The following is a 22,841-nucleotide window of genomic DNA, read 5'->3' as shown; positions in this document are numbered from 1 at the left end:
GGACTTGTGTGATATCTATACAGGTATGAGAAAAACATTTGTTTATAAGCAAAAAATGGTTGCACACAGAATACACCCTGAGTAGGATGAAGAGTCAAAAAGACAATAGGTGACACAAATCTAGGAGTAATGTATATGCTTAGATGTACTCTCCAATGATGATGAGATTTTGTACATTTTGTCGAAGATTTTTTGTGGCTGTGCATGGATGCCATCGAGGAAGACTGGGTTTAAGCCTGCCATTTCGGTGATGGACCCCTACCAGGTATGTCTCTGGTGCTTCGACAGAGACCTCACGTGAAATCGTGCTCCGACTGCTGGGCCATGGCTCGAAGGCTTTGGGAGAGCAGTCTCTGAAGCTCATGGTGGCCCGGCAGTCGACTTCGGTTGGCGCGACTCCTAGGAGTTCACGGTCCCGCTGGAGGAGGAAGTTGCGGGACCGCTCGAGGAGCCCCAAGTCCTCTTCTTCACACTCGAGGTCACCCCCCCCACGATGCCATCCAATAGTGGTGTGAGCTCCATCCTCATTCCAGATGATCCAGAGCTGCAGCGTCATCGTAGGACGCCAGTTCCGACTTGCCCAGATCACTGCCTGAGGCTTTTTTCGAACAGCCATGCACAGGTGAGGAATGGAAGTGGTCTGAGGACCCATTAGAGTATGGATAAGAGGAGCAGGACTGGTATGAGGATCTAGGGGAAGCTAGTAGACTGGATACTTCTCCAGATGCTGGTATACTCTCACCACCTTCTGTGGCAACGGAGGAGGAAGCTTCACATGCCATGGTGGTGCGTAGGGCAGCTGAGGTCTTGGACCTGGACTTTACTACAGAGCCGGTCAGGACTAACATCCTGACAGAGGTGCTTCAGCCGGAGGTTGCTACATTGGAGTCGATGTTACCCTTTAATGAGATCCTTACTGATGTCCTGCTGGGGATGTAGTCCAAACCCAGCACAGGGGCTCCTGTAAATAGGACAATTGGCCATTGCCATTGACCAGCTCCAACAGACCCTAGTTCCAACACCCCACCCCGGAGAGATGGTGGTCCAAGCCTAAACATCACATGGTGCCTTCCTTTCCGCTCCCTCGGATAGGGGATCCAAGAGGCTGGACCAACTTGGGAAGAAGTTTTCTTCCTCCAGCCAGGCATTGAGATCCGTAAACACATCATGCCTGTTGGGCCGTTTTTCATATACTTTATGGGATACGGTGGCACAGGTGCTGCCCCAGGTCCCGTAGGGCATACAGGACACTCACTCAGGCTGTCAAGGATGGGAGAGATGCAGCCAAGTTTACACTTCGGTTTGGTTTGGACATGACCAACTCACTGGGAAGGGCGATTTAATCGTCAGTGGCATGATGTCGCCTTTTCGGGGGATGTCCATGCAAATCTGATGAACATGCCCTTCGATGGCTTATGCCTTTTTGGAGAAAAGGCAGACTCAGCACTTGAGCGGTTCAAGGACTCTCGAGCTACGGCCAGATCCTTGGGCCTCTCTGCTCCCACTCGCCACAGTCTACCTTTTGAGGCTTTGTGATGGGCAGGGTACCACGTCACCCCCAGGTCAGCCACCATTCTCCATCCAGTGTGAGAACGAGGTTGTGGTACCTTCAGACCCAGAGGGTCCAGCCAGAGGTCGGCCACCACCCAGCCCCCCTTTTCTGCAATGCCCAAGCCCTCCTGGTATGGTTGTGTAAGACCATGCTTGTTCATTTGGAGGGAGGATTCGATTTCATCTCCGTCTCTGAAGGTCCAGAACATTGGAGAAATGGATCATGCAGATTATACAGATGTTCTATTCCCTCCCATTCCAGTCTTTCCCTCCCTCTATTCCTCAATTGAAAGAACGGCTGATGGAGGTTCATTTAATCTTGCTCCACAAGGAAGTTACGTCCTTGGCCAAAGGAGCAATAGAAAGGGTCCAGATGTCAGAAGTAGGCAGTGGTTGTTATTCCTGCTACTTTCTGATTAAAAAAAAAAGAACAAGGGTCTTCGCCAAAATTTGGACTTAAGGGACGTCAATCTCTTCCTCAAAAAGGAGAAATTCAAGATGCTCACTGTTGCTCAGGTCTTGTCTGCCTTAGACCAAGGAGACTGGATGGTAGCATTGGACTTGCAGGATGCATATTTTCACATTCCCATCCTGCCCGCCCACAGGTGTTACTTGCGGTTCAAGGTGGTTTCAGTTTACTGTGCCCCTCGGGTGTTGACTAAGGTGATGGTGGTGGTAGCAGCTCATCTGCTCAGGTTGGGGATTTCAGTCTTCCCCTGCCTTGACGACTGGCTGTTGTAGGCTCCTACGCCGCAGGCTCTTGTCACCCACGTTCAGACTACGGCGGACCTCCTGCATTTGCTGGGGTTCACTATAAACGTGCCGAAGTCCCACCTGACTCCCTCTCAGAAGCTCCCTTTCATCAGGGCTGTTCTGGACACAGTGCAGTTTCAGGTTTATCCTCCCGAACAGCGAGTCCAGGGTATTAAGGTTATGATACTAATGTTTTGGTCTCTAGCCTGGATTTTGGGGAGACAAACTCTGAGGCTGTTGGGACTCATGGCTTCCAGCATCCTGTTAGTCAAACATGCCAGATGGCAAATGAGGGATCTGCAAAGGGACCTGAAGTTTTAGTGGGCACAGCATCCGGGAAATCTTACCAACACGGTTCAGTTCTCAGAGGGAACTGCAAAACCTGCAGTGGTGGTTAATAAACTGTGATTGGGTCAGAGGTAGACTCCTCTCCCTTCCCCAGCCAGATCTCACAGTAGTGACAGATGTGTCACTTTTGGGATGGGGCAGCCATCTGTGAGAGGTGGAGATCAGAATCCTCTGGTCTACAGTAGAATCAGACTCTATATAAACTTGCTGGAGCTTCAGGTGATCCAACTGGCATTGAAAGGGAAGTTAGTGCAGGTGTTCACGAACAACACTACAGGGATGTCGTATTGCAACAAGCAGGGCGGTGTGGGGTCGTGGAGCGTTTCTCAAGAGGCTCTGCGTCTCTGGACCTGGCTGGAACAGCAGGGCATGACCCTGGTGGTTCAACACCTGGCAGGTTCTCTGAACACCAGGGCGGACTAACTCAGCCTTTGATGCCTAGCGGATCACAAATGGTATCTCCATCCAGAGGTGGCGCAAGGACTCTTTCAGCAGTGGGGAGAGTCTTGGTTAGATTGCTTCGTCTCCGCAGAGAACGCGCAGTGTCCGCAGTATTGCGCGTTGGCATTTCCAAGGCGGCAATCACTCGGTGTTGCTTTTCCTCGCAAGTGGAGTTCAGGCCTCCTGTACGCTTTTCCGCCCATACCACTCCTGCCCAGAGTTCTCAAGAAGATCAAGAACGACCAGGCCCAAGTCATCTTAGTGGCTTCGGAATGGGCACGAAGAGTCTGGTATCCCGAGCTTCTCAAAAAAATTACCATCAGTCCTCCGATCAGGCTGCCCCTTCCGGAGGATCTTCTGTCGCAGCAGCAGGGGAGGGTTCTCCACCCGAACCTGTCCACTCTGCGCCTTCATGCGTGGATATTGAGTGGCGGCAGTTGATGGCATTTGACCTTCCTCCCGAAGTCTGTAAGGTTATTTGGGAAGCCAGACGTCCCTCCACTAAAAGTGCATTCGCCTGCCATTAGAAACGCTTTGTATATTATTGTACAGAAAGGTCTATTGATCCTTTTTTTGCTTCTCTTTCTGATATCCTTGTCTTCATACTTTCTCTTGCCCAGCAGGGTTTTGCTTTGAGGACTCTCAAGGGCTATCTTTCTGCTTTATCTGCATTTCTTCGGCTGCGTGATCAGCCTTCTCTGTTTAAACTCCCCATTGTACATAGATTCCTCAAATTGCTTGTACATATGTCCCCCCACGCCCTTTCTTATGCCCCAGAGGGACTTAAATCTGGTCCTCACATTTCTGATATGCGCTCCCTTTGAGCCTTTGCACAACTATCCCCTCTAGCTGCCCACCACCAAGACAGCCTTCTTACTGGCGATAACATCTGCAGGAGGGTGAGTGAAATGCAAGCCCTGTCATCAAAGCGACCTATCTCACTATCTATCCAGAAAAGTGGTGTTGCATAGGTTCTCATTATGCTAATGAGGCTACAGGATTTGGGCGGTAGGAACACATGGATTGTGGGTACTGAGCACAATTCCATATCAGGTGACACCTGTTGACCTAATTTGGGGTTTTCGGTTAACTAGCAGCACCTCGTCTTTGGCCGAGATGATTGTGGAAACCTGGCACATGGCAAGATAGACTCCTCAGGGAATCGTGGTAATCAGATCTCATCCCTTTCTCTCAGTTACCAAGCAGTCTCACACAGGCAAAGACAACAGAGGCAGATTATAATTCAATAAGTACTTATTGAAAAAACTGTTTTAGATAAAAAGGCATGTATAGCAATAACTAGGATGATAAAACACAATGCAAGCATGTGACTAAAAGGGTAAAACATGAAAACAGTATTACCATAGTGGCACAATAGGAGAGATCTATAGTTCTCCGGCCTATGGAATGTACGAGGACCGGATACTAAATCTAATCTGCCTTTCAGGTTTCCCCCCTGGGAGAACATCAACCCTGATACCTGGAGAAGAAGCCTGTAGTCTAGAGAGACACCATCCCCATGTGGATCAGGAAGCAAGCAGCTGTAGTGAAGCAGTCGGCATACAGTCGTGGTCATCTGGCAGGAATCTCCCTCTAATGTGTTTGGGGCAATGGGGTGTTTTAATGATAAAACCGCTGACATTCTAAGAAATAGTCCCCACCTATGAATACATGTTGTTCTGTGAATGTTGGAGACACAGCATACCACGTTTGTTGGCAATCCTATCTGACTGTAGTCTTGCAGAAAGTACAAAGGCCCTCATTACAACCCTGCCGGTCAAAGACCGCCAGGGCTGTTTTGGAGTTTGTACCGCCAACAGGCTGGCGGTACAAACTCTGGCATTACGACCACGGCGGAAGCGCCGCGGTCGCACCGCCGGGACCGGCTGTTTCCTGCCACTTTTGTCCTGGCAGTTGTAATCCCCTAGGGATTATGAGTCCCCCTCCCGCCAGCCTTTTCATGGTGGTATGAACCGCCATGAAAAGGCTGGTGGAAAGGGGAGTCGCGGGGCCCCCTGCCACGGCCCCATGGAGCTTTTCACTGTCTGCACAGCAGACAGTGAAAAGCACGACGGGTGCAACTGCACCCATCGCACCGCCACAACACCACCGGCTCCATTTGGAGCCGGCTCCCGTGTTGCGCCCGAGATCCCCGCTGGGCTGGCGGGCGGAAACCAGGTTTCCGCCCGCCGGCCCAGCGGGGATCTCCAAATGGCCTCTGCGGGAGTGCGGCCGCATTAGTGGCCGCCCGGCATATACCGCCGCCCGCCATTGTTGTAATGAGGGCCAAAGTGTCTGCTAAGAGAGAACTGTTTTCCTAGGCTAAAGGACAGTGTGATAATAATAAAACAGCATCGTGAAAGTGGCTTTCTGCTAGAAAAAACAAAACTACTGACACAAATGTATGTAGGTGAAAGTGCACCGCTGCAGGCCTAGTTAGCTAAAATAATGTGTATAAAATATGGCTAAAATAGCTATACAACAGTGGTACTTAGAACTCATACCTCTTTCCTTCCCAAGGTGGTGACCCAGTTTCATTTGGGTCAGAATTATCACCCTGGCCACATTCTTTGCTCCTCCGCATCCCTCTGAGGAAGAGGAGCGACTCCACCAACTGGACACAAAAAAGAACATTGTCGTTCTACCTTGAGCTCACAAAAGAGTTCGGGGTGGATAACCAACTCTTTGTGGGGTACTTTGGAGCAAAGTAGGGTTGGGCAGGGCAGAAGTGAACCATTTCGCACTGGGTTGTTCTCTGCATAATATCTGCTACGCATTGGCCAGGAAGCAGCCTCCTGAGGGCTTGAGGGCTCATTCTGCCAGGGGCAAAGCAGCTACCACTGCGTTAGCTCTAGGCGTTCCAGTGCTGGAGATTTGTCAGGCAGTAACATGAGCAACTTTGAAAAAGTTTGCAAAACATTACTGCGTGGACAATCTGGTACGGAGAGATGGACACTTTGCCCATTCAGTCCTACAGGACTTTTTAGTGTAAGTAGAGGTATCCGCAACCCACTGCCAGGAGGTTATGGTTGGGTATCTATTCAAAGTTAAGGAATCTGCAGCTAGAAGTCTCTTTGAGATGAACTAGTTACTTAGCTTCAGTAACGCATTATCTCGTAGAGACTCTATCCAGCTGTAGATTCCTTACACCCACCCATTCCTCCCCACTCAGCAGATATGTCTAGTAGGGTTTATCCCTTTCAGGGTCCTAGTTTTGCCCAGACAAAATGTTGGTTCTAACCATGACTCTGCGCTTCTGGCGGGAAGTTTTGTGGATAAAGGAACTGACAAACGTTCTGGGGTGGTGCCTTTATGTGTGACCGTGACGTCACAGACTGCTCTAGCGATGCTGACGAACCCACTTGGAGCCGAACGATGCACGTGGATCCAAACTACGCAATCCGACGGCGCATGCAGGGTATTGCTCACCAAAAAATTCCAGATTTGAAGTTGACCAGGGAATTCAAAAGTAAGGAATCTGCAGCTAGATAGTCTCTACCAGGTAATGCATTATCAAAGGTAAGTAACTTGTTCATATAGTAATTTTAACATTTTTAGCTCTGAAAGAAAGCAGTTGATGCCCCTAGCTCTTGCGTACTGTGAAAAAATATTTTAATGATGTAGCACAATTCAGTTTATACGTTTCAAAATAATATCCAGGTAACATTGTAATTTGAGGGTTGACATAATTTGGAATTCCTTTGGCTAGTTTCTAAAGTTTCAGAGGCCTTGGAGCCGTTAGAGTGGTTTATCCTGCCATTTATCAGAATTTGCCAACAAATGGCTGGAATTTAATTACCAGGGTGTGAGTTACTAATTAATACATCATTTGCATATGCCAAAATACACTCCCGCTAAATAGGAGGTGTAAGTTGTGAAGATCTTGTTAGTAGGACAAAAGTCTTGATATATAAAGTGGGGGCACTATATTGCAGCATATACTTTCCTCATTGATGGAGGATGCAGAAGGTCAGTTGCTGGTCTGGCGTAGTGCTTAGTATGCCTTGGGACTTTCACTTTAAACTTGTCTCACAAGTATGTAATTGCTAATAATACTGCAAAAAACATCTAATTATCTGAAGGTTTTAGATGTGCCTAAATTGATGTATATTCTTCGGATTCTGGGCCAGGGCAACCAAAGCAGCATGTATTTTCTCCCTGAATTCAAGTGCCTTATTTTTTGCAGTAAAATGTTTTCCCACTAATCTCTGCAGTGACACTGCTGGTACTTGAGACCATACTGCAGTGAGTTATTGTACAAATGTATTTCCTTAGGAAGCCTTTGGATAAATACTTTTGCATCGTCTAAAACAATTAAGGGTAGTATATTGCTTTGTATTGCTCACATTTACCCGAGTCAATTAAAAAAAATCCAAACAAGTGTTGATGGGATTTGAAGGGGGGGGAAAAAAGGCATAAGCAATTTAGTGTGATATTCAACTCGCTATGCTTTATAGACGTAAGATAGTTATCACACTTTATACCTGTGCCCAACTGGTTTTGTATGTTGCATTACTCATGTTGTAGAGAAAGTTCAGCATGCCATTATGGTATCCACAAATTAACCTGTTTTTTATATATGGCTCTCAAGTCTGTTTCTTGTCACTGAAACCCCCTTGGTGAAAAACATCCCCGTTATTCACTGCTACTGATCTATAATTCGATATATACATAGTTTGTGATAATCTCACTATAATGTTCTGATAAATAATAGGATTGTCCTCAATCTGGCCACATACAGAGTCTATCTAGTTGATCATGCTGCTAAATACAAACGGCTCATGTAAACTATCCAAGTGTGCTGCAGAGAGATTGTGCGGGGTTTCTTAGATTTTTTTTTTTTTTTTTTTTTTTTTTTTAAGTAATACAATGTGTTTAGTGCCTAGTAATGGAGGGAGTGCTAAGAGTTCAGCAACCCGAGACACAAACAAGGGAGATTGAACATATGCCCTGATCGGAGGATGTGGAGTTTTTATTTGCATGAATCACGAACTGACCAAAGAAGTATGATTTCCATTAGGCCATTTTTTCTACCTTTTTAATGTTAATTAAAGTTGATTTCAGTCTGAGCCACCGAAGTGTGTTGTTGCATTACATGTTTGTATGCATGACTTCCCCTTCTGGTTCCTCCATGAAATAGGGCCTGTGTGAACTTGATATCTGAATGAATATGCAGATGGACTATAGGGGAACCTTAAAATATACACATTGTTTAGTACATTTTAGGAAGCTTTGTGTATGGCGCTACACTTGAACAGTTACAGCCTACACGGAGTTGGAGGTTAGTATTTTGTCATTTGTTTGCTTGTGTCATTTCAGAACGTGAACTCGGAGATAAGAAGGATGTCGACCCTAACGCCGGGCGGTTTGTTCGCTATCAGTTTACCCCGGCATTCCTCCGACTGCGCCAAGTCGGAGCCACGTAAGTAAATGGCAGTGTATTCGGAACTGTTGAGCTGAGCAGAATTGTGCCTTCTTGGGAACGTAATGCACGATTCAGCATCGCGGGATTCTCTCTGATAGTCATAAGCATCGAATAGTCCCACTTACGTTCAGGGCCCCCCGAGACAGTTAGACACAGGCACACATATACAAACACACACACAATGGATTTTTTTTTTGCTGACAACTTTGGTGCAGTTTGATGTATCCTTCTGAAACTTTCCCAGAAAAAGTTAATCCACCACAGCTCCTTCATGGAAAGATTCTGGGTGATCCTTCAGGCAGGGCAACAGAAAAAGGGGGTGTCCCAATGTAACTTCCATAGGGATTTTTGCACAGTGCTTACAGCCAAAACGGCTAAACGGAATGAAACTAAAATTGACAGAAAGCTAAATGTTTACCCATAAAATCTCCTTGTTGTCATTTTGTGTCAATCCATTCAGTAGGTTTTTGTGCAATTAAGATTAAATATTTATAGATATCCAGACGATTCGGTAAGTGGGACTCTCACGGACAGGCACCTTCAAATAATAATAACTATCTGATTGGCTGAAGGGGCTTTTTTTCCCCATCAGCCACCTCTCGCAAGTCTTGAGGGAGCTTGTGCTCTATTTGACCGGCCGCAACACAAAGAGAAATGTTGTTCCTGCCATTATAAGAATGGTTGGAAAACAATCTAAAAAAAAAAAAAGTTAGGTGGGTGTCAACTGGGACAGGCCAGGCCCTGTCCGCACCCCATGCCACGCACAGCAAATTATAGCTAAGCTCTTAGAAGTCTCCGTCTTTATTGAGTACTTCATTCCACTCCTCTCCTAATTGACAGCACAATTGTTATATAGCATACAGGACATATCAGTCCAGTGGCACCTTCATAAGTCTTTGTCAGGCTAGCTTTAACTTCATAGTTCTGGTGAACACTACAGTATTTTAAATAAAACCTAAACCATATTGCAGCATTTGTAGTAGAAATGTGCTAAATATTCAAATACTGTGGAAGAATCTGTTCTAACTGTAAAATAAATAAATGAAAGGTGGCTGTCAGGTCACAGGTGCACCAGCTCCACTCAGCATACACTCTAGCTCTAAGGAATCCAAGAGCATCCATTATCAAGACTTTACTGTACTGGCCGCTTGCTTCACAGCCTCAGTTCTTTCTACGACTCAGGCTAACTGGACCCCAGGACTCTTCAGATGTCTTCAGCCTCACTTTATTCTAAGGATTTGTCTTCAGGAATGCATTTTGTCCAATTTTGCTCAATGTCTTTTCAAAACTTCAAGACATTTCCTGGATTTCTATATTTTGGGGGGATTTTCTTCGTTTCATTATGCTTTCACTTCACTTCAGTGCCTCTACTGTGGGAGAAAGAATGCTGCTTCTGATCCTCCCATTGACCTCTGTGTGACCTGCCTTCATGCCTCTAGTTATGTCAAAGTCGGTCCCTATTGTCAAAAAATTACAAAAAGGTTCTTCAAGACAGATAAGAAACACTCATGAGGGACAAACTACAACAGCTTTGAGCAGAAGAGGAAAAGAAGAAACATCAGAAAGAGGCAGGACTTTCTCTTCTGCACCAGGTCCCTCTGGTGAAAAGGACATTATAAAGTAGAGCTAGTGAGAGAAAACCTAAAGCATCACCACCATCACTCCAGGCACTCCTGCCCTTCTCAAGAGTTCTGGTTGTCGTTGAAACCATTGCCTTTGATGTGTTTGCCGTTGAGAACCTCTACTTTTCCAACAACATTGACAAAAACAAACCAAGAACCTATCACCACCTGCATGGTACCTCTTCCAGCAATTTCCATACCATCAAGGTGTCCCTATTGAAGGTAGGTGGTGTCATGGTGCCATGATGTGCCCCGTTGCCGATGTTCTAACTGTTGTCCTCAAAGGAGGTGGTCTTGATGGTCCTTAAAGCACAGTAGCTACTGCTGTTTTAATAGTAGTGTTCCTATTCTGAAAATGTGCACATCAGCGACCAGGGAATTGACTCTCTTGTTACTGAGCAATATTATATCGATTCCATCTCAGGACAGAAAACTTACTGGCTCAGGCCTCCCTGCCCAGTCTCTTTGTACAGACTGAGGGCCTAATTACAAGTGTGGCGGACCTTGGACCACCACACTCGCAGTGGCTGTCGGACCACCACGGTTGTGGTGGTCTGATTGCCACATTTTGAGGTTGGCAGGCAGCCCCTCCAACCTACTGCAGTCTCCTTCAGGATCGGAGATCCCGACGGGCTAATAGCGGTGCAGGTTGTAATTAGCCAGGGCGGCACTGAACTCAGCGCCGTCCTGCTGATTACAACCTGGTTCTTCACCAGCCATTTCATGGTGGTTTCACCGCCATGAAAAGGCTGATGGAGAACAGGTGGAGCCCCTTCACTCCCCATGGCATGGGCATTGCAGGGGTCCCCCTGCCCAGCACCCTCATAATGCGCACTGTCTGCTGAGGGACAATGCTGCTGCCACTTTTCCACTGACTTTGGGCTGAAGTTGTCCACTGATCAGTCCAGCTGGAAAGTCTTAATCAGGCTAGTGGGGAGGTAGCTAGTACAGTGGCAACCACCCCATCAGGAGTTTGGCAAACAGGTGTTCCCGTCCTTCAAACTCATAACCGGGCCCTTTATCTTTAGTCCACCTATGCCTTAGATTATTCCTCCAAGTCGGAGTATTAAGCTAACCACTATGTTTTATTTTTGTATATAAGAGAGAATCCAATGAGAGAGAAGGAAAAGTTACATACTTGTGATGCAAGTTCTCAGTCAAGTGTATGGGTGTTCTCTCACAGTCCATAACATCCTCCTGCCCCTCCTCCACAACCCTCGTTTTAAAGGGTTGGGTAGAAATGATTTACAATTAGTGATTCATCCACTCTAACTACTCAAAATGAGTGGCCACCCTGACCCAGCACAGCGTGAGGGTAAGGCTCCAGGAATTCTTGAAAGTGCAGTGTCATTTGGCACTGTTACTGCATTTCCTATTTGAGTTTACATTTTCACACTGTTGGTGCATATCATATGAGAGGCTACATTTGCTCCATCATTCCTGTGTTGGCCACCAAAAGACCGTCGCCGCGGCTACCAGCCGTTCGCCTTAATATGACCACAGCCGGATTTCTGCCAGAAAGATGGCAGAAATCCGTCTGTGGCCATGCCGACGGATGGCGGTAAGGTGGCGCTGCTGCCAGCAGCGCCCCGTCCTGTCTCCTGCCGGAGGACCCCCTGAACACAGGTAAGTGGGTGCTCAGACAGGGGAGGGGGTGTTTGTGTGGGTGTGTGTGTGAATGATTGTGCATGCGTGTATGCGGGTGTGTGTTTCGTGTTGAATGTGTGTGTGCAGGTATGGAGGTGTGAGTGCGTGAATGTTGTGTTGTGTCTGCGTGTATGTATGAAAGTGTGTGTGAATGGATGTTTGCATGTGTGGATGCATGTGGGAATAGGTGTGTATGTGAAGGGGGTGTGAATGTAGGGGAGGGGGCTTGGAGAGGAAGGAGGGGTGAGGGATATCTGCAGACAGGGGGGGGGACCCCTTTCAGTGACAGGGAACGGATTCCCTGTCACTGATAGTGCCTATTGCCATGGTTTTCGTGCCGGTAAGGAAGCCACGGAAACCATGGCGCAGGCAGGACAGTGACGGGTTTTAGGTAGTCCACCTGGTTGGGGTTCAAGTTAACCCCAACACCCACCACCAGCAACACAGGCCAGCCGGTTTCAGTGGTCAAAGTTGAGCAAATTTAACGTGGGCTCCTATGGAGACAGGGGGTACTCGGAATCAGGTCGGCCAGTAGGTAAGTACCTGCAACTCGGAGGGCAGACCAGGGGGATTAGAAGAGCACTGGAGGGGCTACAATAGGCACCAAACACACACCCTCAGCGGCACAGGAGTGGCCGGGTGCAGCGTGCAAACAAGACATCGGGTTTCCAATGCTGGTCTATGAGGAGACCCCGGGGCTCTCTCAGAGGCTGCAAGCAAGGTCCAGGGGGGGCGTCTCGGGCACACCACTGGTTGGACAGGGAGGAGGGCTGCCTGCTGAACGTTGAGGCACCGGGGGTCAGTTTCTCCAAGGCGTGGGGGCTGCGGGTGCTGTGTGTTCTTAGGCATCGGATATCTTCGTCCGGGGATTCGCGGTCAGGGGTGGTCCTCTGGATTCCCTCAACAGGCGTCGTCGTGAAGGGATGGAGAGGTCGACCCAGGGTGGGTACTTGCTCGCAATCACCTGGGGACCTTCTCTTGTTGGGTGGATCCCCTGGACATGGGCCGTGGGCGTTGGGTGCACAGAGGTCAGGACACGTACATCTGGAGTGAGGTGGGAGTCCTTGGTTGTAGGTTTCTTCAGACAGAGCTGCTGTTCTTGGGACTTCTTTGTCCTTTTGGGTGAAGGGCAGTCCTCTGGAGTTGGCAGAGGTCGCTGGGCCAGCTGGACACGTTGCTGGTTTTTTTGCAGGTTTTTTGAAGCAGATGACAGGCCGGTAGGGCTGGGGCCAAAGCAGTTGTCATCTTCCTTCTTCTCTGTTGGGGGTTTCAGCTTAGCAGTCCTTCTTCTTCTTCTTCTTCTTCTAGTAGGTCACCAGGAATCTGGTGTGCTGGGTTCAGGGAGGTCCTTAAATCCTAGATTTGGGGGTCAGAGGGCAGTAGCCAATGGATACTGTCCTTGAGGGTAGCTACACCCTCCTTGTGTCCACTCCCTTTAGGGAGGGGAGCACATTCCTATCCCTATTGGTCCCTGTCCTCCAAACCAAGATGGAGGATTCTGCAGGGACAGGGGTCACCTCCGCTCTGGACACCTTGGGGGATGGTCCTGGCTGGGGTCGTCACTCCTCCCTGTTTTCCCTAATTTTCCCTCTGGACTTGCCTCCAGAAGTGGGGCTTTGTCTGGTGGGGGCGGGCATCTCCACTAGCTGGAGTGCCCTGAGGCACTGTAACCAGAGGCCTGAGCCTTTGAGGCTCACCGCCAGGTGTTACAGTTCATGTAAGGGGGAGGTCTGAAGCACCTCCAACCAGGACATGCTTTGTTTCTGGCCACAGAATGCACATAGGCACTTACCCCATGTGGTCAGAAACTTGTATGAAAGTGGTAGGCTGGCACAGATTGGTCAGTCCTACACTAGCAGTTCGGCTTTCACACATGGGGTATTTCTAAGATTGCGTCTGTTTGCATTTTTCATTAAATCCCACACTGGCATCAGTGTGAGTTTATTGTGCTCAGACGTTTGCCACCAAACTTCCCAGTATTCAGTGAAGCCATTATGGATCTGTGGAGTTTGTAATGGAAAACTCCCAGACCATATACTCAATATGGCTACACTGCACTTATAATGTTTAAAAATGGACTTCAACACTGTAGGGGCATATTGCTCATGCAGCTATGCCCTTGCCTGTGGTATAGTGCACCCTGCCTTAGGGCTGCTAGAGGGGTGACTTACCTATGCCAAAGGCAGTGGTTTGTGGTCATGGCACCCTGAGTGGGGTGCCTTGTCGACTTTATCTTTTTCTTCCCACCAGCACACACAAGCTGCAAGGGAGTGTGCATGTGCTGAGTGAAGGGTCCCCTAGGGTGGCATAATGCATGCTGCAGCTCTTAGAGACCCCCCCGACCACAGGTCCCTTGGTACCATGGGTACCTTTTACAAGGGACTTAACTGTGTGCCAGGGCTGTGCCAATTGTGAAAAAAAGGTACAGTTTTAGGGAACGAACACTGGGGCTGGGACCTGGTTAGCAGGGTCCAAGCACACTTTCAATCAAAGTTGGCATCAACACTAGGCAAAAAGTGGGGATAACCATGCCAACAGTGGCACTTTCCTACATCCACTTTGAGTTTTCTTGTTAATTTGGTTAATTGGATGTTTAAAAGGATAAGAATAAACAAGAGGCAATTCAAACATGGCTCCACAGTAAGGATGTTTGTGTGGTGGATTTCACCTCAAATGTGAAGCTAGGTACTTTTGAAAGCTAGGTGGCACCCCACCTATTTCCTATCACTGCACAAAGACAGAAGGCATTGCAATGCCGACTAAAGCAGGGTTCCCTTTTAGTAAGAAACAAGTATCATGAGGCTGTACGCATGATTTTCAGGGTAAATTTCGGAATGCAATAGTCCCTCGGTTTTCCGTTTACAGCTTGAACAAAGATAGGCAGTGGATTTATAGTCCTCTTTTCCCACTTCTTGTGGTCGTTGCTAGTAGTGATTCAGTCATAGATACAAGACCTTAAGGTAACGTTAAATCTGGACCTATATCGTTATTCCCAAAATTGGTATCATTCTAGTCCTCCTTCATCCTTGCTGGGAGGTTTAGATGATCCTGTTAGATATATGAACACCCTATCAACTTAGTGATGGGGTTTATACCTTTTATTCCAGAAAACACAAGAAACGTCCTTGCATATATTATTAACATTTTCCATATTCAGTGCAGATAGCGTCACAGATACATTCTTTTCCCACGCCCACTACACAATTTATGGCTGTCTTTCCTCAAGATGATCTTCCCTGATACCTTTGGAAAATAAATTATATGCCATTGTGGCACCTGATGTTGAGAATTAACGTTAAGGAATCACTGACTCATTATTTTGCTGAAACCTGTAAGGACTGTTCAGCTAAAGTAGTTTTCAGGAAAACGTTGATTTCCCTTTGCCCTTGGAGGAGATGCAAACAAGCTGCAGTGCCCACTAAAAAATGCCAGCTGGCTTAAAGGAAGATAAAATGGTGATAATATTGGTCTTGTTCTTACTGTAGCTGACCAAGTTTCTTGTGAAGGCTCTCTAATGTACCTTCTCTCACTGGATGCATAGAAAGCATATTACATATAATTCTAAATACCTTGCAAAAAGTCTGGTCCTGTTAAGCCAATAATATAGTAATGCAAATTGTGTTTGTCCATGTACTAAACTTTGAAGGGCTAGCGGGATGTATATCTCTCCCTTGATATTTGTCCTTAAAATAGAGCTCTTAGAGCAACAATTGAATATTAATGTAGACACCTGAGAAGGTCAACCCCCTCTGGGCCGATATAAAACTGCCTTAAAAACTGATAGTATATGTTTTCAACAAACTTAATATATACCAGCTCCTGCTGACAAACTACAGAAACAAAAACATGTGATTTAAAAATCAACTACCAGAATTCGACACATATGGGGAGGGGTATTTGAAGGGACATCTGATACTCACTAGTCCAGAATGGATGTGCCTCTGCTAAAGACACTGTTCTATTTTGGGTGTAAACCTCCAAGCACATTAGAAAGGCAAATGCAGCAGTAATATTCTGGGTCTGTTGGAAGTTATATATAAATATTTATTTACGTGGGGCAATTTAGAGGTGTCCTGATTTATAAGAATGACTATGGTGAAGGTAAATAGTATGCCATGACTTCTTTGCGTAACAAAACCTTTAACTACAGTCTTCTTCAAAGGTGGCCTTAAAACCATACTGTACAAAAAGCTATCTTTCATATGGTTCATTAATTCTCCAGCAGTGTTTGTCTAGTTGTTTTACAATCCAGTTCATGAAGGTGGAATGCTATATCTCAAGTTAGAAAAATATGTCCTGGTAACCTAGCTTAAGACTGCACTTTGGCCAGGATAACCTGATCAGAAGCATTGGATCGATATCGAGCAGGAGCTGCTTTGAATATCTTCAGAGTATACTGGACAGGTGGGATCCGTCTTATAGTCCTCAGGAACAACATTGTCTTATTGGATAAAGACTGTCTGGCTCAATGGAGTTTCTTCCTTTCAATCATCCCCTTAAATAAGTGAAAAAGTAGATATGTTGGTCCCATTTGCGATTATCAATAATCTCATCCTTATTTATTTATTTTTTTGTTTTACATTCAATGCATGCCACAATTGTAAATCAAAGCATTTTTTAAATTTTTAACTGGTATTTCCGGCTTTGAGTACTAAGATAGGCAATGGGAATACCTAAGCAGTATTGCTATTTGGGAATGGAAGTAACAATTATTTTGGGGAAAAGCAAGTTGTACAGTGAGTGCTCTCCACTTGTTCAAGAAGTTGTGCGGACTTTTCTTGCACTTCTGCTGTAAGCACAGTTCAGTAATGAGTGCTGTCAATTTACCTTGTTTTCTTTGTTATGCCCCTTTCTCTGCAGAGTCGAGTTCACAGTAGGAGACAAACCAATCAACAACTTTCGTATGATAGAGCGACATTACTTCCGTGAGCAGCTTCTGAAGAGCTTCGACTTTGAGTTTGGCTTCTGCATTCCAAGCAGTAAAAACACGTGTGAGCACATCTATGAGTTCCCACAGCTATCAGAGGATCTTAGTGAGTATTGGCTGCTTCAGGAAAATTGTGTGCCTATTGTCTTTGCGGTGTTCATTCTTTATAATTGGATCTTTTGTTATTGTCATGTTCTGGACTCTCAAACCTGATTAATAAGGTAATATGTACAATGGCAACTTTCATCTCAATGAAGAAATCTTCCTCCTTGGTACCAATTGTAACAATAGGGTTGATCTGACTTTGGGTCTGCCTCCAAGGAGTTTGATTGGCATTCGTTCACGCCACTCATTCGGAGATTGAAAGAATCATCCTTGATATGTTGTTCCTTTCCCGGCCATTTGAAAATACTGGAATCCAGATATGGCACTTGAAAAGGAAATAAAGTTAATTAGGGCAAACACAGGCTTTCAACTAGTATCAGAGAGTGCTCTGCTACTGTTTTAAATCATAAAAAAGAATACAGTCAAGACAGAAATATGGAGGTACGCATCCAAACAATTTTAGTTTTTGATAGATTCTTTATCTAAGCCCCAAGAACATTCAACAATTTGTATCTCATCTCATACAATATTGGAGGTGGTGGTGTACTTCTGAATCTGTAAACTTTTCACATGCTGATAACAATCAGAATTTGAATTAATCCGAGTTTGATCCATCTGAGTTATTTATCGTTCCTTCAGAGGTACTTTCAGGTGCTCCACTTTGAGAACGTAATTATTCTGTGCCTTAGTTGTATGTTTCATTTTTTGGGGTCCTCATTTTCTAAGGGCCCTCATGTGCTTTTAACCAACATCACTGACATTAGACTTGAGGTTTTAGCGTTTATTCTAGTACAGTTGACACTGGCCGATCTCTAAAATCTCTTCCTATAGTGCTTCTTGATTTCACAAAATAGGTGGATACTTCACCAATGTCAGTGGATAAGGTGAATGCTATCACCAGCTCTTCTCACCCTAGTGTTGTCCTGACCGGAAACATTACAAATCTGGGATTTTGGATGCTTTTCTTGACGAGTTGACTAATAAAATAAACGGAACGTCCCCTCCATAGGAATCTTTCACGGTTCCTTACAATTCTCAGAATATGCCTAAATCTTCCCAGCAATACCAACATTATGTTATGGTGGGTCCACATCATAGCCCTTCAAAAGGACCAATAGTCCAGGACCTTGATGTGGTAGAGTTACCTGTGGATGTTGGTAGTGTGCTTGATAGATGTACATATAATTTGAGTTCCATATCATGTGGTCTTCATTGATGTCCAAATTATCAAACCATTTCACCCTTATGCATTATTCTGAAGTGATTTTCACTATAGATAACTCTTGTGTAAAAATAACTGCTCATATCACAGGCCAATGCATCTCTTTTGAAAGTGACAAAATGTACTTAATTTTCTTTAAAAATTCCACGTGGAATTGAAATAGTTTCAAAGTGGAATTGGACGACTGGATCTGTGAAGGAACAATAATGTAAAAACAAAAAAAAACTTGACACATGACTGCACAATGTTGGTACTACCTTTCAGAAGCTAAAAATGCTGCTCTGCAGCTTTAAGGCAAGCAGGGTTGATAGATAACTTATTTGATGAAAATTAAGGAACTCTTTCCTGAAGGCAGTGCATGGTTTTTATACACATTTGTGTGCACATCGGATTGGGCATGAATTCTCACTTATCAAAAAGGATTTGTACTAGCCTGTGTTATAAGGGTAACACGCCATTTAATGCCAAGCAGAAGTTTGATTGTACAAAGCCCTCCACCAACATAGGAACAACTGATCCTAGTAGGGTCAGAACAGGGATCACCAAGCAAACAGAATAAGTCAAACTGAACACATAAGTTATAAGCACAAGATATCTACAATGAGTATTAGAACTAATGTAGATAAAACACTATAATGATGCCAAAATAAGTAAATAGACACATACTCATTACTGTGATGGGCTGAACAAAAGCTGTGTCCTCACCTCCCTTACTTTTTAGCTTTTATACATCAGATCAGGGGGCGGCTTTCCATTTGATCTGCCCTTTTCTGCTCAATTTGGAATCTGCACACATCCCATATTGCACTAAACTGACAATTGTCATCTTAGACCGAAACTTTATTAGCTTGCGGAAATTGTTGCCTACTACACCATCAAACTACAATGAGATCAAGTTGGGTTTTAGTTTAAATAAATCATAGATCTAATGCTTTTCTGGAAGATATAAGAAGCAAAGGTCCTGGGAGCAGACATTTCTACATCCTATTCATTTATTGGGAGCTTGGTTTGACACCTAGGGGGTGCTGCCAAAAACTATTTCTGATGGATACAACTACCTGTGGATTCCTCACCTAATGAATACTCCCATGGCGCCAGCATTCAACGGAAATCTTCTTCCTAGTCTCTGCACGTCGCCGAGGACGTCACTCCAGCCCACGCGACGCCGTCTGACGTCATACAGGCAATAAGAGGTCCTCGACGACGTGCCGACGTCAGTTCCCTTTTTTCCGTGCATTCGAAACGGTTATCTTCGAGGGAGCAACTGTTACTTTCGTGGTTACAGTGTATTTTTTGCTGCGTAGTCCTTCGCTGCAGTAATAATGTCGCAGAGAAAGTCGGGTTTTAAGCCTTGTCGTGAGTGTGGGGGCAAGATGTCAGTTACGGATCCTCACTCCGACTGTCTTTGGTGTTTAAGCTCCGACCACGACGTCTCGACTTGCGATTCATGTCAGCACATGAATCCAAAGGCCCTCAAGGAACGTGAGGCGAAGTTGTTTATGGCGAAGTCGAAGAAAGAAAAACATCATAAGAAGTCTTCTTCGCCAAGGCATCGGCGTCATCGAGACTCCCGGCGCCGTAGAGAATCACGGCGCCATTCGAGCAAGGAGACTCGTTCCAGGTCTTCGGATCGGCGCCGGAGGACTTGGGAGGTCAGTCCCACGGTCACGCCGCATCCATCGACGCCGTTGCCCTCTCCGGCGTCACCGACTTCACCTGGACAGGCGTCGGTGATTGAAGTGGTGCAGCCTCTGGTGTTGTCCCCGGCGTCGCAGACGTCGAGGCCGGCGTCGGGGTCGCCTTCGATACAGGCACCCCAGTATCCGGCTTTTCCCACCCCTGGAGCCGATAGTACCGCATTCCTAAATGCGATGTATACCATCTTCCAACAGATGGCTCCAGGGGGTGCTCCGACTGGCCCTTTGGCCTTTTCATTGGGTGATCCTGCGCCTCTACGGCCGGCACCCTTTATGCCCTTTCTCCCTTTTGGGAACGTGGGCTCGGCGCCGGTGGCCGCTCCGGTGGCTTCGGAGGGATTGGCCCCGGAGATTTCCATCCCGTCGACGTCGGGATTTCATCCTGTGACTCCGGTGGGTCCATCCGCTCCGAGTGGTCTTTCATCGGCGCCGAAGTTACCTTTGGCGCCGGACGCGGCGTCGGTGGCTTCTGAAGATCGGCGCCGATCTTCGGCTTCGGCGGAGGCATTGTCGACTCCGCGTATCGAGCAGAGGCTTCATTCGAGGAGACGTGCTCTCCGTTTATTAGAGGAGCAGGAGTACCAACGAGTCCTGGAAGAAGGAGAACTAGAGGACTCGGTTGATGGACTGCATGGTCTAGATACAGCCAGTGGGCTGGACACTTCCCCTGAGTGGGATCTTTCGTCTCCAGGGGAATACACGGAGGAGGCTGCTTCCTTTCACGCAGTGGTACGGAAGGCAGCTAGTTTTCTGGACCTGCCTTTGCCGGTGGCAGAGACAAAACAGAACCTTCTGACAGAGGTGCTTCATCCGGCCTCAGCTGCGGCAGAGCCTCTATTGCCCTTTAATGACGCTTTGCTGGATCCGGTGCTAGAGGTGTGGAAGAGACCAGTATCTTCCCCAGCGGTTCATAGAGCCGTAGCCAGGAGGTATCGAGCTGCACCAACTGACCCTGGCTTTCTTTCTAGGCACCCTACACCGGAGAGCTTGGTGGTGCAGGCCTCCTGTTCATCCAAATCAGCGCCTGGTTCTTTCCCGACGGTGCCTGGGGACAGAGACTCGAAGAATCTGGATGCGCAGTCCAAGAAAATCTTTTCGTCCTGCAGTCTGGCGTTGAAGGCCACCAACGCAACTTGTATCCTGGGGAGATATGTTCATGCTCTTATGGAGGACATTTCCTCATCATTTACGGAGCTTCCCCAGGGTCTTTTGGATGTTGTTTCAGATGCCCAGGCTGCTGCGACCCAGATTATTCAGGCTGGGCTGGATACGACCAACTCGGTGGCCAGAGCAATGGGCACGACTGTGGTGGCAAGGAGACAGGCCTGGCTCCGTAATTCGGTGTTTTCTGCAGATGTGCAGTCAACCCTATTGGATCTCCCTTTTGATGGGGACAAGCTGTTTGGCGCCAAGGCAGATTCGGCCTTGGAACGTTTTAAGGAGAGCAGGGCCACAGCCAAATCGCTAGGACTCCAAGCTCCTTCTTCCTCTGCCTCTTCCAGGATTTTCAGGAGGTTTCGGGGATTTGGGCGTGGCTCTTCCTCCTCTTCCTTTCGGGGGAGATTCCAGCAACCTGCCTCTTCCCATCCCTATAGATCTTTTAGAGGGAGAGGGAGGGCCCGCACCAGAGGAGCCTCTCAGCAGCACTCTGCCTCTTCCTCGTCCTCTGGAGGGGTGCAGCAGGGAAAGCAGCCTTAGGCTTCCACCATTTCCCACTCCCTCCTCTCCTGTAGGGGGAAGATTACAGCATTTTCTCCGCAAGTGGAAGACTATTACAACGGACACTTGGGTTCTCAGTATTGTGGGAAAAGGCTACACCCTTCCCTTTCGGGAGTTCCCGCCCCTCATCCCGCCCCGCCCATCTTATTGTTCAGAAGAACACCTCCTGTTGCTAGAACAGGAGGTACAAGTCCTCCTTTCAAAGGGCGCGGTAGAGTTGGTCCCAGAGCAGGAAAGGGGTCGAGGTTGTTACTCAAGGTATTTCCTGATTCCCAAGAAGGATGGTCGGTTGAGACCAATCCTGGACCTGAGGATCTTGAATTGGTTCCTCAAACAGGAAAAGTTCAAGATGCTGACCCTAGCTCAGGTGCTTTGGGCGTTGAACAAGGAAGATTGGATGGTGTCTGTCGACTTGCAGGATGCTTACTTTCATATCCCGATACTCAAGTCACACAGGAAGTATCTCCGGTTTATGGTGGGATCGCAGCACTATCAGTTTGCGGTCCTTCCGTTTGGTCTTACTTCAGCACCTCGAGTCTTCACGAAGGTGATGTCGGTGGTTGCGGCAGAGCTCAGAAGGAAGGGGATAGCAGTATTCCCTTACTTGGACGACTGGTTGATCAAAGCCAAGTCGCCGGAGCTTGTGTCGCATCATCTGCAGTCAACGACTCAGTTGTTGTTCGACCTGGGTTTTTCGGTGAATGAGCCCAAATCTCACCTGGAGCCCTCTCAGCGCCTCCTGTTCATAGGGGCAGTACTGGATACAACATTGAGTCGAGCCTTTCCTCCGCCTCAGCGGATTCAAGATATTCAGGAATTGGTTCCAATGTTTCGAAATGGAGCGGTAGTTCCAGTCCTCAAGGTCCTTCGTCTGCTCGGTCTGTTTGCCTCCTGCATTCTGTTGGTCACGCATGCTCGCTGGCACATGAGGGCTCTTCAGTGGTGCCTCCGAAGGCAGTGGTCTCAACACAAAGGAGATCTAGAAGGTGCTGTCAAGATCTCCAGAGATGCTGCTGTGGACTTGAAGTGGTGGATTGCGAGCAACAATCTTTCACAAGGAAAGCCGTTCGCGCAGTCGCCACCAGTGGCCACGGTCATAACGGATGCTTCCACTCTAGGGTGGGGAGCTCATCTGGGGGATCTGGAGATCAAAGGCCTTTGGTCTCCAGAGGAGCAGATGTTTCATATCAATCTGTTAGAGTTACGGGCTGTACGCCTGGCTCTCAAGGCCTTCCTCCCTTCCCTTCGTGGTCAGTCGGTACAGGTCCTGACGGACAATACTACCACGATGTGGTACATAAACAAACAGGGAGGAGCAGGGTCGTACCTTCTCTGCAGAGAAGCTCTTCGACTATGGTCTTGGGCAAAGGACCATCAGATTTGC

The 22,841-nt window shown here is 47.1% G+C and overlaps 1 protein-coding gene across 1 annotated transcript in view; it reads left to right on the top strand.

Moving 5' to 3' along the window:
• Positions 1-22,841, top strand: part of UNC119 (unc-119 lipid binding chaperone) — a 371,726-nt gene that overhangs the window by 149,955 nt on the left and 198,930 nt on the right. The window contains exons 3-4 of the mRNA XM_069226171.1: positions 8,413-8,515; positions 16,648-16,820. Of these exons, the coding sequence (XP_069082272.1) occupies positions 8,413-8,515; positions 16,648-16,820 (276 nt within the window). The remainder of the gene's footprint in view (positions 1-8,412; positions 8,516-16,647; positions 16,821-22,841) is intronic.

Source organism: Pleurodeles waltl, chromosome 3_1, assembly GCF_031143425.1.
Source record: "Pleurodeles waltl isolate 20211129_DDA chromosome 3_1, aPleWal1.hap1.20221129, whole genome shotgun sequence".
Classification (NCBI taxonomy): Eukaryota; Metazoa; Chordata; class Amphibia; order Caudata; family Salamandridae; genus Pleurodeles; species Pleurodeles waltl.
This window is presented reverse-complemented; position numbering and strand designations above follow the sequence as displayed.